General features: G+C 44.2%; 1 protein-coding gene and 1 pseudogene across 1 annotated transcript; both read right to left on the bottom strand.

The window, feature by feature from the left end:
• Positions 1-12,433, bottom strand: part of LOC133343352 (disintegrin and metalloproteinase domain-containing protein 9-like) — a 52,695-nt pseudogene extending 40,262 nt beyond the window's left edge.
• Positions 12,434-13,932: 1,499 nt separating this feature from the next.
• On the bottom strand, positions 13,933-18,793 carry TTC36 (tetratricopeptide repeat domain 36). The gene is made up of 3 exons (XM_061552901.1): positions 18,568-18,793; positions 16,954-17,142; positions 13,933-15,679 (listed from the first exon to the last, which is right to left on the bottom strand). The coding sequence occupies exons 1-3, from the start codon at positions 18,674-18,676 to the stop codon at positions 15,399-15,401; spliced, it is 579 nt and encodes a 192-aa protein (XP_061408885.1). The 5' UTR covers positions 18,677-18,793; the 3' UTR covers positions 13,933-15,398.
• Between the last annotated feature and the right edge of the window lie 436 nt (positions 18,794-19,229).

The raw sequence follows: 19,229 nt of genomic DNA, 5'->3' as shown, positions 1-19,229 counted from the left end.
TTTAAAGTAACGTCAAAATTCGAAATTCAACAACAGAGTAGGCTAAATTATCGATCCTCGCGCTCGCTCAAATTGGAGACCAGGCTGCGAGCTACATCAATGAACCATTGCCCATTTGCTAATCCAATACTGAATGTTAATATTACTGAAGTCAAAACGAATTCTATGACCTCAGCACATGGGCAAATAATAGGGCAGTGTCGACTCAAAGGCAATGGAAGAAACAGAGGCGCCTTTGTCTAAATCACAACCACAGAAAGCCAGGAATCATCACTGATTGTGTGTTCAGGGATTCCGAGCTAGTTAGAACACGTGCACAGGGGGGGAGCTGATGTAAACAACCCTGCACGTCTGAACGTGAGGGGGCCTTTGACCTGAAAGTAAGAATAACACTCCCAGAGCAGAAGGTTGGATGACCACAGTGAGACGAGAATAAGAGTGGTGTATATCTCTCAAGGAGGCAGACCCAGCTGAACAACAAGGCTGCGGGGTCACCAGAAGTTCGCATTCGCCTAGTTAAGACAAAAAGCTCAATTATTCTGTATTGCTATTAAAGTAACGTTAAAGTCGGAATTTAACAACAGGGTAGGCTAAAGTTATCGATATTCACACCCACTCCAATTAAACCAGGCCACAAGTTACGCCTACTGAACCATCACCATTATTAAGTCAATATGAAATGTTATTTCCATACTTCAATACTTTCTATACAATTCGACCCGAAGCATATGACAATCAGAACCTTCCTAAGTCAAAATTGAATCGCACCCAGACAGGAGCGAATAGTCAATATAAGGTTGAAGAGGGAAGGAAATCAAGAGCACGGCGAACTGCAAACGTAAGCAAAAAGCCGGGAACAACACCAGCCCAGCAACAGCGAGTGGGGCTTCGACAGGCCATAAAGTAGAATAATAACTCCCGGGGTCAGGGGACACAAGAAGAAGCAGGCAGACAAAAACCAGAACTGACTCCAAGGTTCAACCGCCCTCACCTACTCAGGGGTGACGGAAATTAATGAGGCCTTGAATTAACGGCAGGCAACAACAACGGCGAGCAGAGATAGGGTGGGGCAAAGACTGCGGGCTATGGAATGCAACTTCGTGTCAGTAAAGCCCTGACAAACAAGTTAAGTTAAAGACATCACAATACATAATATCGCACATAACATCAATGTTAACGCTATTCACCGTAAACTATATTCCGCTTATATAACCATCCAGGCACCAAGGAATACGAATTCCTAGGATCAAGAAACTTACCCCTTAACCTAAGATATCGGAAATAAATTAATAGTAATAAGTATATGCATGAAAAGACAAAAGTAAAACTTATGGAAAAGCCAGGATAACGGGATGAATCACCACCAGGTCGAATATAAATACATAATAAAAAAAAAAACAATGTTAAACCCAGGGTCGGAGAGAAAGGGAGATCCCGGCCGTCTTTGTATCCCCGCAGCGCGGGATAGGAGTGTGTGTACGCTCGGGGAAACACCTACACTTGGGTCGGGCACCACGATGGGAAACGACAGACCTTAGGTTACATACAGAATCATAACTGTGAAATAGTAAGGGACAAATGTTAACTTAAAACTTTTTAACCATTTCTTTGTGCGCCGGGTCGGAGAGAGTGTTGCCCCTCCCTCCAGGTTGTGCAACACGAACAAAGACGCCTATGAGACGATTTGTAACGTCTGTGTTTTGGGTCATGAAGAAGGCCAGACAAGAGATAATATTGCACCCAGACAGAGAGACGACTTCGAGGCAATTTGTAACATCTGATTGTTTGCTCGTGGGTTTTATGGAGGGAGTGTGACAACGAATATACCGTCAGTGATGCACACAAGGACACACGGACATACGGACAGACACATGGACACACCTGCCTACGGACAGATCCTGACACAGCAAAAATCGGAAGAAGCCCCGCCTTGTGGGCGGGATCCAGGGGGAATTTTCGGCATAAAGTAAAGGATCCTGAGCATTGGAAACCAGTGCGACGGGAGGGTCCACTCAGAAGCTCGACCGGGAGGGTCGACTCAGGAACGAGTGCGACGGGAGGGTCCACTCAGAAGCTCGACCGGGAGGGTCGACTCAGGAACGAGTGCGACCAGAGCGGGTCCACTCAGGAGTGCGACCAGAGAGTCGACTCAGGAGCGAGGGCGACCAGCGGGTCGACCCAGGAGCGAGCTCGACCGGGAGGGTCGACTCAGGAGCGAGCTGCGACCAGCGGGTCGGCTCGACTCATCTTCAGCTCGTCAATCTCTGCTGCCGCCGGAGGTCTCCGCTGCCGCCGGTGGTGAGCGTCGCGACTTGGCGACGATCCAGCGCTGCACGCTACGAGCGAGTTGTGGGCGCCACCTACCGACCGGGTTCCGAACTGCGACAGCGTATCAACAGCCATCCGAGCCAATTCACCACGGTGACAGGGGAGCGCCTGATACGTATGACGCGCACCGCCCCCTCACCACACGACCACCAGGCGTCTGTTTGACATAAAGAATCGACTCCGAACACTGACTATTCAAGACAACTCTTACCACTCAAACACACTCGAACCCATAAGTCATCCGTGGCTGGGAAGGCATCACAACGAGACCGAGTGGTGGCCTCCGTCGTATAAGAGTATTCTTAATTTTTATCTTTAATATTTAGTGGGCTGTACTCTTAATCGCATAAATTCCCAACAGATCCATCAATACGAACTGATTCTTGGCACCTCCTTCCGCCGAGCCACGCTCACGTGGGGAGTGGTGGCCCACCGGATCCTTATCAGGTGATCTGGTCCCCAATTAGTAAACTTGGTATAAGATAACGATCTTCGGAAAAGGAGCACCGTCGCAGGCCCTTACTCCGAGCCGTTCTGCTGTCAGATAACCTGCCGATGTATCTGTTGAGATTGGTGCCTTTAAGAATAGTAACTGTTTTGATTGTGTTTTTTTTTTTCGCCGTATAATCTTTCAAGTATCCTTCAGTCATAATCGCCGCACGTACTCGCATCCTCTATAGAATATTCAACTGTCCCGTGACCCAAGGTGTTAACAACGTGATAAGGGTTGCGTATGATCAATAAGGAGTGCGGTACTGCGTGAACAATATTGAGTATAATCATTCATTAACGTTAAGGTTTTCTTAGCATAGTATTTGCATGTTTTAACGACTCTCTCTCTCACTAACAACCATCGCGTTATGCGGGATCCATGTGCAGTTGTCAAAGTGAAATCAGACAATCGTTGATGATACTGTATTGATGCCGTATTGACGTTCCGGGATTGAGAGTTCGCATACTATATCATAGTTAAGGTTGAATTAGTAATAAATTGATCAATACAGAAGTGGTTGTGTGATTCTTTCCTGAAATCTATGCATAAGATCTGCTTCTGCGTTGAGATTTGAACTTGGTGACCTTAATAAACACACTAATACATACTCAGTAAATGTTAAAGCGATAACGGGGTGAACCGGGGTCTGGTTATCATAACGACTTGCGTTATCATAATTACACCCACTCGCATAATTAATACGATTACCTCTCGAATTGGCATAATTAAAATGTGCGTAATTACATAATTAACATATTTCCGGATAATTACACATTTGGCCAAATTTCATTAATTATTATTATTTCCACTGAATATTCATAACCCACACATACAACATAATAATTCACCCACGCACGCATACAACATAACAAATTTTCATAACCAACATATACAACAGGAGCATAGAATGTCAGCATAACAATGGATTTTGCGGCACTGACAACTACTGAAAACGCAGCCATACAGCATCCTACACCACTTGTTTATACACGAAGGGTCACGGAGCCAAGCACTATCCAAACTCAAAATCCTGTTGAGCTTCTAAGCTCTGGTGCATTGTGGGTGATGTGGTCATAAGCAACCAGACCAGACCACTGGTAGATCATCAATGAGAAGAACAAACTCACCCGATGAGTGGCATTAACAGACTATAGGAGAACTCTCATCCACAACCTTCTTACCCACGACTCCCTCATCCAATAAAACTGTAGGAGTCTGCAAAAGCTCCAATTCTAAGGCCCCCTTTTCTTCCTATTATCTGCAATTATCTGTATATTTCCCCCATTCTGCATTGCGCAACAGTTTGTATGTAGGTATCTAGAACTTATTTTGCACCGTACGTATCCAACCGTGCTAATCGGAGGTGCGGGGGAAAAACAACAAACTAAACACGAAAAGCAATTATAACGAAATTGGATTTCATTTTAGATTTGCTTCCTATCCGAGTATCCGCGTGACAAACTTCATCTTGTTAGCCATGGATATGTAGAGCAACTTTGTAGGTAACACCACGAACAATAAGATTCGCGACATTTGACACTACATCACCCAACCAAAAGTGTTCCTATAATGAAAGACTACATTGTGAGTGGCAAGGGGATGGTGTCGCGTCTAGCCATTGTCTACTTAAGCCCAAAGCACGTAACGATTGCGTGCAAGTAGTGACGCAACAGTCACGGGTGCCAATGACGTGGCAATCTTTTTTGTTCATTGATGATCATCAGTTTTAGTTGGCAGCCAAGGCATTTGGTTAGAGCACTTCACTTGCGATGAAACGTTTGCAAGTTCGAATCCTGGTACGTCGACGGAATTGAAATTATCTCTCCAGGGTCAATACAATAACTATAACTACATTAAAATGACTCCCGTGACAGGAATGTAGATCTTTTGCCACTGGCTGTAAATAGAGAGGATTACTGAGAACTCGTTTCTTTGAAAATGCTTTTTTGTGTTCAGTGTGTTGTCCCCCCACCCCGCACCTCAGATGGTTGGCTACGTACCACCTGATGACGGAGACTCGTGTTGCCTCCGAAACGTCGTGATTTATTATTTTATTTCTATTATTATTTCTATTATTTTTATTATTTAGTTTTATTTTTACTTACGTGACTTTACCGAAAAAACCTAAGAGTATGAATCCTTGCAGTCATAAAAGCTTCAAATCTAGAATCCTTAATGAATATTGCACAACTAACCAACGTTGTATTCAACAGTTGGAAACTAAACGCACGTAAATATAAAAGAAAAACTATGCAAATATAAGATCACGAGGTGCCAGAAAACGTGAGGTAAATATGCAAGCAATGAACGTTCATATCGTGACATTTCACATCAGAAAATAAACCGTACACAGATGCCGAAACGTTCTGTGATGCTTTGTGCTGTTTGTCTTGGCAGCTGGAAAACATGACAGCCCTGAACAAGAGCCTCGAACACTTACCGAAGTCCATCACAAGTGCTCAGAGCAACGGTCGACTCGTTTTGACCGGCCACGGTCCCGTGGTAAAAGCAGTGCGTCTAAGGAACGGGAGAGATCATCATTACTGCTGAGAATTACCTGCAGCCATCATTTGTGCTGTGTACCTGTTAGCAAAGAGTATTTTCCATTTCGAGAACTATAATTAAAAATTAAAGGAATAATTTCCGCTCACCGTGTTGCTAAATCATGCAATGGCGGTGACAGTTGTCGCCAAGAAGGTGGCATCCTTATTTAAGGGGAAGTGGGCCTGTGGCCTCAATGCTTCACACAAACTATCGAAGCAGAATTGTATATACATAAAAACAGCAATGTATTTTATGTTGTCGATTCAGTAGGTACAAGCAGTTGATAATCGACAACAAATTAAAATTATGCATATTAATGTTTGATAATTTAACGTTTAATATCATTTTATTTAATAAGTCCTCGGTTAATTATCAATATTATAATATACAGCATTAGTAATTTAATATGTGCAACGAACGTAATATTTTTAATTCTCGAAAATAATTGAACATGTTGTCAATGATTCGGCACGTTTTAATTAAGTGATTTACTGTTATAAATAATTGAGGATAGATTAAGGAGTCTATTAAAGATGTCGATGCTTTAACACGTATTAATAAAACCATAGCAACAAATATGGCATAGCACATCATAGAATCGGCTAAGCATACGGCTCTTATTGAGCAGAGAAGGACTAATGCATGAAACATCAGCCTTCTAAATATGTTTTCCTGTTATAATCACTTCTTTTTACCCAGGAAAGCGACCTATCGAGCCACTGTGGTGGTGGAGCCATTAATACCGCTACAGTGTTGTTATAACGCTGTAAAACAATAAAGTTAATGATTTCCTGTCATTTAACTACAACAGCTTCAGCGAGTCTGAAGACTCTTTCAAGAGGGTCCTATCGTGGATTTTTGGCTGCTCCTATGAATGAGTGTTCAGTATGTGGCAGGAAACCAGAGTTGCAATACCTGGAAAACCCCACGCATACCCAAGAGCAAACACTAAAAACTCTCTGCATGGTTAGATTCAAGAGTTCACTATCAACACCTCACCAGAAGTGATACGGTTATACGCAGCGCTAATTCAATGATGTAATTTGATTTATTGGTGCACTCTAAAATGGCACCGCCACCACATTTCCTCAAGTTCCACATACATTTAAACAGTGTACAAATGCTGTATATATTAATGTACTATAACCAGAGACTCTTACGCAGCCCATACTTCGAGATATAATTCATAAAACGTTGCTAAACCTGTTAAGCCAGATTGTGGCATTTCACACAAAGAGTTCCACAACTAACCAAATAACCCCTGGAATCCCACCCTATGCTTTACATTATGCAAACAACCCCCCAACCCGATACAAACACTGGCTTTCAGCGTTATATGATGTCAGATACCTAAGTTCATCGCTACTAGTAAAAAAGAAGCCCATGCCTAAATTTCGATTTAAAGCTTTCGTGACTGCAGGGATTCATCTTCTTGGTTCTTTCGGTAAAGTCACGTAGAAGGGAAATAATAAAATAATAAAACCTGGTCTTCACCTGAGGACGGCTGCTTGCGTTGTGGCCGAAACGTCGTGAGAATTATTTTATTAGTTTTATTTTTATTATTTTATTATTTCCCTTCTACGTGACTTTACCGAAAGAACCAAGAAGATGAAGCCCATGCCTTTTAGCTACTGTAACGAAGAAAAAGGCATAGGCTACGAAACGTCTGTACCGAATGAATCCATGACGTCCGAGAAAATTTGTTTTGCAACGCTTACTCTGTAGTTGAGGTCTTGCATACTTGCACTGCCATTGTGCGAAACTTTAAAATGAGGTGGTATCAGGTGTCTGGAACAAATATATAATATATTACATGCAGTAGCAACATCACAGTTCATCCAATATATAACAAAAACATTCAATGTGTCCTAACATTAGAATTGTACTTCCCAAAAGGTATTGCAATTCATTGACAGTACATCACTGCCGTGTAATTGAACATTAATGAGACGTGAAAACTAAAATCATTCATTCATATTAATAGTTGTCGTATGCCCGTAACGTCACGTTTTGCTAAATTATTGTCCTATCAGTGTTTATTTCTAGATTTGAAGTTTTCGTGACTGCAAGGATTCATACTTCTAGGTTTTTTTTCGGTAAAGTCACGTAGGTAAAAAACATAATAATAAATGAAAGTAAACCAATTAAATCACGACGTTTCGGAGGCAACACAAGCTTCCTTCATCAGGTGTAAAAAGGCACAGCAAAATAACTGTAGTGACTGAAGTGACTACAGTTATTTTGCTGTGACTACAGTTATTGCTGTGCCTTTTTACACCTGATGAAGGAAGCTTGTGTTGCCTCCGAAACGTCGTGATTTAATTGATTTACTTTCATTTATTATTATTATTTAATTTTCATTTTTTTACTTTTTACCTACGTGACTTTACCGAAAAACCTAAGAGTACACTTCAGTGTTCTTTGGCTGACCAAGGCTGATCCAGAGTGGACGAGTGCGAGGTCCGGAGTGCACAGCGATGCGATCGCTCACTTGTTTCTCGCGAGCAGGAGCAGGACAGCCTGTCCCGTCACCTCCAGGACAATCTCCACCCTCTCTGGATGCTCGAACTGTGGACGCAATGCAAAAGGAACGGGGACCACAGGCGGAATTGGTTGCACAACATACACCTCCTAAATTGGAACATAATCAATGGAGTTCAAACCACCCCCCAACAGGACACTGCTAATATTTGTCATGTTCGCTTAACTCTGCGCGTGTGGAAATGTACGGTCCTTTTGCCAATTGACCGCTGAAGGACGGCTTCTCTCACGTCACGGGAGTCGTGAAGGTTGTTCGAGCAGACGGTAACTTCACGTTGATGAAGTTACGGTCTGGTATGGGGTTGGAGAAGATGGGGTGGAGGGGGGAGCGGAAGACGTGGAAGCACAGCGCCGCAGTTCAACAATGGATTTAGCTGCAACTTCCATCTGCTGCCCACTATGTGTGCGGCTTGTAAAGAAAAAAAAGAAACCCAAGAGTATAATGGCCAAAGAAAGGATAAAATGGTGTGAAGGGGGGGGGGAAATAGTTTACTGTTAGGACACAAGCATTAACAATGAACTTCTGTGATGTACTTTATAAACACCATTTAAAGCAGAGTTTAATATTCAATACAAGACTTAGGCCTATTGAAGCACTCGTGTGTAAATAAATGTTTGTAGCAAAACATTTCCCTCGCAATTGCCATGCGGTCTTATTTCTTACACAAAGGATGTACTTACAGCCTAAGCCGAATTGAAATTCTTGTCGCTAGCTCATACTGTTTTGACTCGGTTCTAAGTATACAACGAAATAAATCCAACTTCCTTGATACCTTTACATACTTCAACGGTGCCAAGTCTGCAGATGCAGGAAGTAAAAGCAAAATGCAATCTATTAATTAACATACACAGAACATCAAGCTGCCTCTTGAGTCATATTTAAATAAGAGGGTATGAGAGTACAGGAAGTGATCGTCATCATCAGCCATGATCTATCCACTGCTGAGCTAATGCTTCCCCAAGCCAGCCACCGTTTCATACAATTTCACGATGCAACGCCATCTCCGCGATGGGCGTCCTCTTGGTTGCATTCCCGTCCTTTGGCTGCCACTCCGCTGTTAGCCTCGACGATTGGCCATCAAATCATCACTGCTAGCTCCGTGCCCTGTCCAAGCCCACTTAATTTTCTAAACAAATAATTTGACGCCACTTTCTGTCTCTCGGTGTCATTCCACATCATGACTCTCTCAATGCGGATTTGTGCACATGTCAGGATGTATTGATTTTTTTGGAATAGATTCTATAATTTTTGCTGGATTAGTTTAAAGTGAGAAAAAAAGACATTCAGTTTGTTTTTACGAACATCACCCATCTCAAGTTTTGGCATGTGTCCCGCAGTGCACACCAGGTGGTGTAAAATGTAGGTTTCAGGTTAAGAACAAACACAAGGTCGTGTGTGAAAAGCCATGAATGCAAGACTGCTCTCTGTAGGGACACACTCCACTCTTCAATTACATCACACTACAGTATTTACACGAGCGAAATCGCCGTTGCATAATGCCGCACTGTATATATTGTCATACCCCCATCTCTGATGGGGCCCACCCACTGGATAAAAAACATTTTATGTCGGTAAAAAGAACTTATCTTGAGTGTAGACTTACAAGTCAATCATTAAACAAGGATGTTTTCAGTTGCTGTTCAGGCTGTAGCCACCATTACTGCCTCGAAGCGTGACTGCCGCAATGAATTGGAGCTCTCGGTTTGTAGCTACTGCGTGGACTTTTTTTCGCTCTTAAGATTTGCAATTCTGCACACACGTCTTTGGGCTACGGCAGGTAATTACTGTGAAATGTGGTAAAGCAGCACCAAAAACTGGTCTGTTCGCAAACTTACTTCATGGTCAAATGCTCAACATACGAATGTTGAATAGACATTTTCTTGGCCACACAAGTAAAAAAAAAAGTGGAAGAAGGTTTTTCTTGATTTCTCCAGCAAATGAACGGTGTAAATATAACCCCCCCCCCCCCCCGTTAAACCGTTACACCACAACATATCTCACCTTCAACCCTCTATGGGTGATGTCTCGTCTTTGTCTACCTTCCAATGTGTATGGTACAGTAATATCGTACCAAGATAGCTTGCTCGTCTGGCTCTCTGAAGCCACAGAGAAGGAACCTTCATATCCTGTAAAAAGCAGATCCATTAAACATGCAGGATAGTCTCATTCGCAAGACTCACCTTGGTCACCAAAATGATAAAAGGCAATACAGTACAAAAACAATGAAGCACATATAATTCCTAGGAAACAATGAACATAAAAGCAATGCTAATTGAAATACATTTCCTGTAATTCAAGTTGACACGGACAAATTACTTGGTGACCGAAGCATCAAATTAAAGTTAGGGTGATGAGTGCACTTGTATGTAAATAGACAAATACAATGTCAAATACCATACAGGAGTAATTACTCGTCGACATCACTTGCTTCCTTCGAAAAAAAGATGCAAATTGTACATATACAACATATTCACTCACCTACAATTTAAAAGCCACTCAAGCGAAAACATGTAGAAATTAATATGAATCCTGGCAGTGACGCCTCCCCAATCTAAATGAACCAATTAACAGTTGAAGAGGCCATCACTGATGTTTAATTTCTGAACCTCACAAGCATTGCTGGATAAATGTATAGAAGACAATTGGAAAAAAGAAAAGTTTTACTTGTGTGTCTTTTAGCGCTTGTTGTTTAATTTTGCCAAGAAATTAAATGTGTCACGGATACACACGTGTGTGTTCGAGACCGTGACATGTGTGTTGAAGGCGACAAGGTTGAATTCAAAAACCTGAAATGTGACCTTTTTTTAAGGAATGGAATTAACGCGGCTACTGATGGTCCGAATGGTTTCAAATCGGAATGTATACGTCATTGTGCCGACTTTAAAAACGTCAACCTTCTACATACAGTGTAGTAGTGCACAAATATCAAGCACCATTGTACCTAACCTTTGTAGCCTATGAAAAAATCATTCCAACTCAGAAGGAATAACTTCAATCATTCAGACCGATTGATTTCGGGGTGCCTTAATGTAGCTGTGTGGTTTATCATGGCTGAAGATAATATACAGTAGAATGTATATACAGTATATTTACCCTATAAAGGAATGTTCATCTCCGGGGTTATTTGGTATAGTTATATCTCTAACGTGTTTCAACAGACGTTAGGTTTGAACAAATTATACATTTGTTTTTTTTTATATTGTGGTATATTTACCAAAACAAAACTTTATATTTCGATTTAAAGCTTTCGTGACTGCAGGGATTCATCTTCTTGGTTCTTTCGGCAAAGTCACGTAGAAGGGAAATAATAAAATAATAAAAAGAAAACATAATAAAATAAACATTTCTCACGACGTTTCGACCACAACGCTTTATACGTTTGAATATGAAACAACGCTTGCTATGGGCTTAGACTTCACAACTCCACAGGAGACGTGAATACACACTTCTTTATAAGTGCTTAGCACGAGCATCAAAGGACAATTTGGAACAGCAGAAATGGGCTAAACCTTCCATATGAACGAGACCGATGAACCCTTCGAGCGCAGTCCTGTTTTGGGGATCCAAATTCGAAAATTGTGGTTTTCTGATAATATTTTTTAAATAGTGACAAATCTCAACACAACATATTCGTCTCTGTGGACTACACATGACGCAAATGTAAAGATTTGCATCGCCGCAATTGTGTCCTCGGGCTACTGCTGGGCGGGCTTCTCCACGAGGCCCTTCTCGAGGGTATATTGGCCTACTCTTCCACACCAGCCAGGAGTATTTCGAAGGTGCGACAGTGCCCAAACGTCACCTCGCCGCAAGTGACCTGTCGATCGACTGCGCTGTCATCACTGTCGGGTGCAGACAGACACGAGGGGAGAGGAGAGGCTTTTGTTTTAGACAAACGTGTCCATTTGTTTCAACTTTTGACTGCCGGCTCGGACGATTCGAGGTGTGCGCCTAAAGTGGTTTCGCACACATTGTGGCCAGGCCACGTCGCTCTCGTCTCTCCGTCGGTTCTGCGTGACGACAACAACAAAACCTCAACCCGCAGAGCAACTCCGGACACGGCGTTTCGCCCTGTGCCATGTTAGAGCGAGAAGCCGGTGGGGCTGTGGTTAGCCATGACAACGACGATCCACAAGTCCTCACCTGTGCGCGCGGAGGTGAGTGGCAGCGCAGACATCATCCAGCACAGGAGGAGGAGGAGGAAGAGGCTGGCGTGCCAGGTGAGCCGGCAGGTGAGCAACCACACCTGGGCATCGGCACTCACCCTGCCGCTGCGGCTGCTGCTCGCACCTGAAGCCATGTTCCTGGGACACGTACGACAACAATGCGCTTTATCCGTGGGGAAGTCTCTTCCGCGAGTCGGCAGCCGATTCTCACATTTGTTCTGCGTGACTTGGCGTGAATGGGCGGACTTTGCTCACCCACCCCTCCTTTATTTAAAAAAAAAAGACGAAGCGACGCACAGCGGCGCTTTGTTAGCGTCAGGTGAGCTGATGGTGAATGTTGGGAAATCGAACAATGACGGCCCCGGTATCTTGCCACGCGCGTAGGTACAGACGCCTCGCCCCTTGCCACGCCTGCTCACCTGGATGTAACCACGCCTATAATGCCCCCGAATGCCTGGGGGGCAAAGCTTAATTTCAATCGGAGCTGCCCGGGGCTGAACTTCGGAAAATATTTTGTCTGGGGGGGTGGTCCAGGGGGCTTGGAAATTGTGAGATGGACCGGGGCACGATAAAAAAATATTGTCCGTGAGAAATGTACTTACACAACTGGGTAATCCTCTGCTGAGATGGCTTCCCAAAGTCGTGTGTAGCTCGTGGTATGTTTGAGCATACTTCACTATCCTGGTCAATGCGTTCTAGATTTGAAGCTTTCGTGACTGCAAGGATTCATACTCTTAGTTCTTTCGGTAAAGTCACGTAGGTAAAAAATAAAATAAAAATTAATAAAATAAAACAATAAAAATCACGACGTTTCGGAGGCAACACAAGTCTCCGTCATCAGGTGGGGACCGTCACAGCCAGATTTGCTGCTGTGACGGTCCCACCTGATGACGGAGACTTGTGTTGCCTCCGAAACGTCGTGATTTTTACTGGTCAATGCGATTTGTAGGGGAGAGGGGAGCAGCCCAGGGCCCGTTAATATGTCACTGATGTTAGCCGTGGGTTGGAGTCGAACTCGGATGGGTGGGTTCGTAACGCGGTACGCAAACCAACCCCGCGCCACGGCTCCGATACCTCCAGTTCTGTCAACTTGGTTCCCAAGCAAAGCCTACCGAGTCTCGTTTTTAGCAGGGTCCTGTCAAGTTTACGTAATGGTGGGGGGGGGGGGGGCGATGATTGCTATGTATAATTCCAATTACATAATTTGGCGCAATGTTCACGATGAATGATTCATGTCAAGAGTGCAGCCCCTCCTGTTTGTTGCATGTCGAGGGCTCATGTGACCCCTGACCCAGCCACGAGAGCCCGATGCATTCACCACAATGTGAAAAAGAAAATAATATATTGTTGCGTTGAATCGTGAGGTTTCATTCAATGGAAATGAGGGCGATTTTTTTACCCTGCCTAATACCACTCCAGTACACAGTGCATGTCACCTTTTAAACCCTTATCACAGATATGTAAACAGATTCAGTGTGTATCTGTTTACATTACTGTGTAAGCAGTCTGGGGAATTGTTCGGTGTGACATTGCCCAAAACGTCTATTATATAGAAAAAGCATTATTGACAAATGTGGAGGGTTTTTGTGCGTGTTAATTTTACTTGTGCACCACAGCAAACGCAGCCGTAGCATCAGCAAATAGTGTAATTAAGTTAACATTCTCGTGGCTTCAACCGTTTGGTCAGATTCCAGCTGCATTCCTTAATCTCTGCGCATTTCAAAAGACCAAGCCCATTTGTTTGTGTGTAGATATCTGTGGAGATAATCAGATTCGTCAGCTTGCTTATGTAAGATACCATTATGTTACATTCTCACACACCGTTCTTTCTACTTTACGGTTTGAACAAACGAGAAATGAACACAAACTACAAATGATATAACAAACGTGATTGAAAGTACAGACGAGGCAGAACAATGACAGAATCGCAACAATTTGGTCTTGGTGGTTGGGTGTCGTGAATGATGCCGAAATCTTCAGTTGGTTGTTAAAATTTCTGTAGGTCTCCTTTGAGTTACAAGAATTTAAGAATGCTCAGAATGTCCCCACACAGTAAGGAGGGTGAGGGCAAGTAATTCTAGCAGGGGAAAAAAACTGCAGCACCTTTGTCAGCAAAGGCTGCATGCGTATAAGATACCATATCAAAACCAGTCCAGTTTTGTTAACAGCACCCACTCTGGTTTCTTCCCACATGACGCTCTTTAAAGGTAATGGCCAAACATCGCAATACTGGACTCTTGAAAATGAGTCTTGAGACTCGATGAGGTTTTTCCTGGTTACATTGAGGTTATAAGGCACATATCCACACACACACTGTACATTCAGCATATTGGAATATCAGTCAATTAAGGACGCCTTTAGTTTAAGAGGATTCCACGTCGAATGTATTGGATTTAAAGACAGTATGCATAACAATGTTATAAGACATCCCCAATAATACCTTCACATCGGGCTTTAAATAGTATTTTTCAAACTCCACGACCTTAATGATCGCACACTTTGTCTTGTCGATGTGTGTTTATCATCATTTACAGATTTAAAGTAACAATAGCGCTTACAAAATGAGGCACACGAAGAAACGTTTATTGGGCAAGACAAAAAAAACTGATGCAGGTGTGAAGTAATGTACCACCTTTATTATTTCAGATTTTAGCTTTATGTTCAACTGGGTCACAGAGTTATCTTACAAGTCATCACCTTTGGCCCACTCGGGTATTCGTACAGCCCAGGGGTCGGCAACCAAAATATCGAGAAGAGAAATTTTTTTTCGAATTCGGTCCAAAAAAAACCCCTCCCTTCAATATTTCAAGAGCCGGAATGCAGGTGGTGAATAACGTCACAAACGCAGTCCTTAAATAAAAGAGCCTCATGTGACTCCGGAGCACGTAGGTTGCCGAGTTCTTCTAGCCAATACAAAGCGCGCCACCTCCTGGAATTGTTTTGAAATAGTACGTTGAATAACAAGGTGCATGATAATTTAACTTTTTAAAAGTGGAAACCCATGGGAAAACAATAAATAGGCAGCTTAAAGTTGTGTTCGATTCAGAAACTGCTTTTAAAGTAAAACATTGCGAGCATTAATTTAACTGTCAATCACTTTCCAAGTTGGATCACATTACTACACCCGCTTTGGAATTAAACTCGTTTCAAACTGAACAAATTTGGAATGTAAACGAGAACGTCTGCACATATTCAGTTTGGAATTTTCAACGATTGTAAATCCTAATAATGATCAATATCCTTCACATGGTCAGGGTAGGGAGTCCTCCAATGCCATGCGAGTAGGTATTATTGGTGGCTGGTTGCTTCGCTTAATACGATTTTTTTAATGGTCGTTGGGCGCATCCAGGTTTGGCTCGGGGTTCCTCATCTGGCCGATGACCTGCGCCAGCATGCGGTTGCAGAGTGCGGCGTAAGGGTTGAGCTGCACCAGCTGCTGCCGCGCAAAGGCGCTGCCGAGCGCCGAGGCGAGCTGGAAGTCTTGGACGGCCTCGTCATTGCGGTCCTGCAGCCTGCGGATGAGGCCTCGCTGCACCAGAGCCTGACACGCCGAGTGGCCCGTTCCGTTGCCCAGAGAGATGGTCTTGTCCAGGTCCGCCAGTGCTCCTGAGCCCGACCAAAAATCATTCAGCATTCGGTTTTGCTGCGTACGTTTCCAGCGTGCTGGAGTGAGAAGTTAATACACCCACAAGATTTTGAAAAATACAATAAAGTTATATCAAACTTTGGCCCCATCTCAAGACGCTGTCGACAGTGAATTAAAACACTGGATTAAAGACATTAATTGTGATCCCTTCAACTAATGTGGCCAAACATGCCGCTTGCAAGCAGCATGTGGCTCCTGCTTATTTCAAGCGCGGCATGATGGAGACTCATCCCTGACAGTGTAGCCAGACGTCAGTTGCCCCGGGATACTCCTGCAGCTTTATAAATTCACAACTTTGCAACCAACCAGCGGGAGTGAATTGGCCGCATGACCACCCCATGTGACCAGCCCACGTGGCTCGCTCAGTGGCATGTGTTGTGGCTCCCGGCTTGTGGATAGATTTGATTTATTTCAGCAGGTAGGACCCAATGAGCTGCTAGGCTTTATTTCATGGGTGTCCTGTGACAAGTATCGGTACATGCTTCGCATCATACAGGAATAGGGAACTGATCGAAAATGCAAAAAGACGTGATTACATTGTTTTACGAACAAAAAAATGTAGGAACAAATAATATTATTTAACAAAGCAAACAATCAGTATGCAGGAACCAAAAATTATCCACACAGACTCAGGCTCACGCTTCTCTGTCGGGTCGGAATTTTGACATGACAAATTCTGCCACATACCAACACGCATGAGCAAATAAAGATCTCCAGAACAATGCGTTTCCATTGCTGGGAGTGGCGTCCGCACGCCTCTGACTCAGTAGTTTCGAGGCAAGCGTTGGTGGATTGCATAGATGTGAAAATGTATAACCTGTTGGGGTACGATGTGGCCACAAGGTGGCAGTACAGCAAATGGATTTATTAACTCTGCTGCCGACCTTATCGCGTTATTCCCTTGCACGTGTGGATTTTCGCTAGGTAGTCTGGTTTTCACCCACACAAAAAAAAAACACTTCATAACATGGAATTGCCTAAATGTCTGCATGTAGGACCCTCCTGAAAAAACGTCTAGATGTTCAGGTTAATCTGGCTAATTAACATGAAACAAACTATATTCTTATATAAATGGTACACCACAGTCGATGAACAGGTAGGCTCAAGTACGGGTGATCTCCACCTGTTCCAAATATGTAGCCAGCATGTAAGAGTACGCTAAATATCTTCTAAGGGGGGGGTGGCACTAGATATTCCTATAGTTGGGCCCCCTTCCCCCCAGCAATGGCTGTACCTTCAGTGTCTCCCTGCAGGCGCAGGGCCTGTGCTCGGTTGTTGTAGGCAGAGGGTCGCTGGGGTAGCAGCTCGATGGCCCTGTCGAAGAGGTGGACCGCTCGGTCGAGGTCTGCGTCCTCCGCACAAGCCACACCCTGCATCTCCAGCGCCTTGGCCTCCGCAAGCAGGGCCGGGTCAAAGCCAGAGTCTGAAGGAGGCAATTGCCAAGCACACGGTCGAATGGTGATGGCTGGTGGTGGTCTTCATCTAGCAGTAGATTTGACAATGGGCTGTGCGTGAACGTTTGTGCATTTCAATTCACGAGTGAGATATGAATCCATTCAGCAGGGACGGAGTGGAGGATGAGGACCAGCAGCTGGGCAAGCAAATGGCAACAGCAGTAACCAGCAACTCGCCGATCAGGTCAGAATTGATATTGATTGAAAACTCATTTCTTTAGAACTGCGTTGAGGTTGTCGTCCTTCCCCCGCACCTCCGATTAGCACGGTTGGCTACGTACGGCGCGAAAGAAGTTGAACAACAAAACTACAGACGTTTTTGATAGTGTCCTATACGTCTTGCTCCTCTGAGCGCTTTGCCTCTTCTCAAACGTTTGAAAGGACCCACCCCAGTCGTGGCTGTACCATTGAGTAGATGGCAACTGTCGGCATTTTACCAAGTAAGATCCACTGAGCCTTATAGCTCTTTTTTTATCAGAAGCGACCTGGCCATCACAAATGATAGGTCAACTATTATCACGTGGAAATCTAAAGCAGCCAAATACTCTTAAACGCAAGTTTCTAAAATGGAAAAGCTTGTGCCTCCCCCTCCCCCCCATTTGAAACCGAGGCTTTTTTTACATTTCTCGCAAGACTACATTAAACTTTTACACACTTTCAGCAGCACTTTTTAAGTTGTGTATTGACAGGTAAAACAGAAAAAAATTTCACGTTCAGCAACAAAGACAAAGAACCCCCGTATAGCCTTTAATAGATTGTTGGGGCAAGTGCTGTTAGCGAGTAGCACCTATGAAGGCCGGGTGGGTGGCCAGCACCACGCCCGGCCGGCGTTTGTCTCCCCAGTGGCGATGTTTACACACCGCACCAGGTACTCATTTGAGGCTGAGACGACCTAGGGAGGAGGCGCAAGACCGGTTCAGATTCATGTTGTTTTCCTCGCACTTTCTGTTTACAGGTGGGCGTTGTCGCCACTTTGGAAGAGTTTAACCAGAGATCAATAGATTTATTTTTGATCCGCGTTTTGGGCAACTGAGAAAATGGGCATTGCCATTCTTGACGCAGCCGCCACAAGAGAACAATGGACCTGGATTCAATGCGACCGTCCCCAGCAATAATGAGAAGCCAGTTCCAGTGTGCCGGGAAGCCTGGGGCTGGCTGGCTGGCGAAACAACAGGAATGTGCGAGGGGTGATGATGTTGCCATTTGCTTTCTCAATACCTCGTCTCTCAACTTCGAACAAGCGGCAACACTGGGGAGATTCAGATGAATCATCACCGGTGTCAGCCACGAGCGGGAATCGAACCCGGGTGGGCCAGGTTCGTAGCGCAGTGCGCTCACCGCGACACTACCGGCTCCCCACCACCGTAGAGCAACACACGCGCACACGCCCTCACCTTCGTTATTTGTCACTTCGTGCGGGTTATCCAGGCCAGGTATGTCCCCAAAAGGTGTGTTGGGGTTGAAGATGGCTTGCAAGACTGCACAGTCATTCTCAGTGGCCATGTGGTCTGCTTTGCGCACCGTCGCTCGTTCTACTCCGCGTTAAACTAAACACATAAATGGCCACGGGATGCCCTTCTCACTCTCACACTCTCTCTGTTACAAACGAATGCAGAAATAAAACCACTTTGGAGAGGGGAGGCGGGTTCCTACTCGGGAGTTTCATTGGTCGACTTTTGCAGATACGCCCCGCGCAAGAAAAACAGGTTTTTCCAATGAAAACTCAAGTCTAAAGTTCACCGTCGAAATGCTTAAATTGCAGCAGTGTACACATTGGATATTCGATACGGTTGATTATCGATTATCCAGGCTGCTTCCAACATTATCCGGCGTTCACGAGCCGATCTGGCGAAACTGCTCCAAAGGCTGTAACCAGTCCGGCGATCGGCACCGCGTGCGTGGCAAAACAAAGTCGCTGCGCTTGATTCCAGTGTCAAATATTATATACGCATTATACACTACATACAACTTAATGAAAATACTCTACCATATACCTCACCCCATGCAGAATCTCCGAGATAATAGTGGTAAGTACGGTAGTCAAAGTTACTTTTTA

Source organism: Lethenteron reissneri, chromosome 17 (assembly GCF_015708825.2).
Source record: "Lethenteron reissneri isolate LAM-NWPU_2019-01 chromosome 17, ASM1570882v1, whole genome shotgun sequence".
NCBI classification, from domain to species: Eukaryota; Metazoa; Chordata; class Hyperoartia; order Petromyzontiformes; family Petromyzontidae; genus Lethenteron; species Lethenteron reissneri.
The sequence above is the reverse complement of the archived record's forward strand: the minus strand, read 5'-3'. Positions and strand labels throughout refer to the sequence as shown.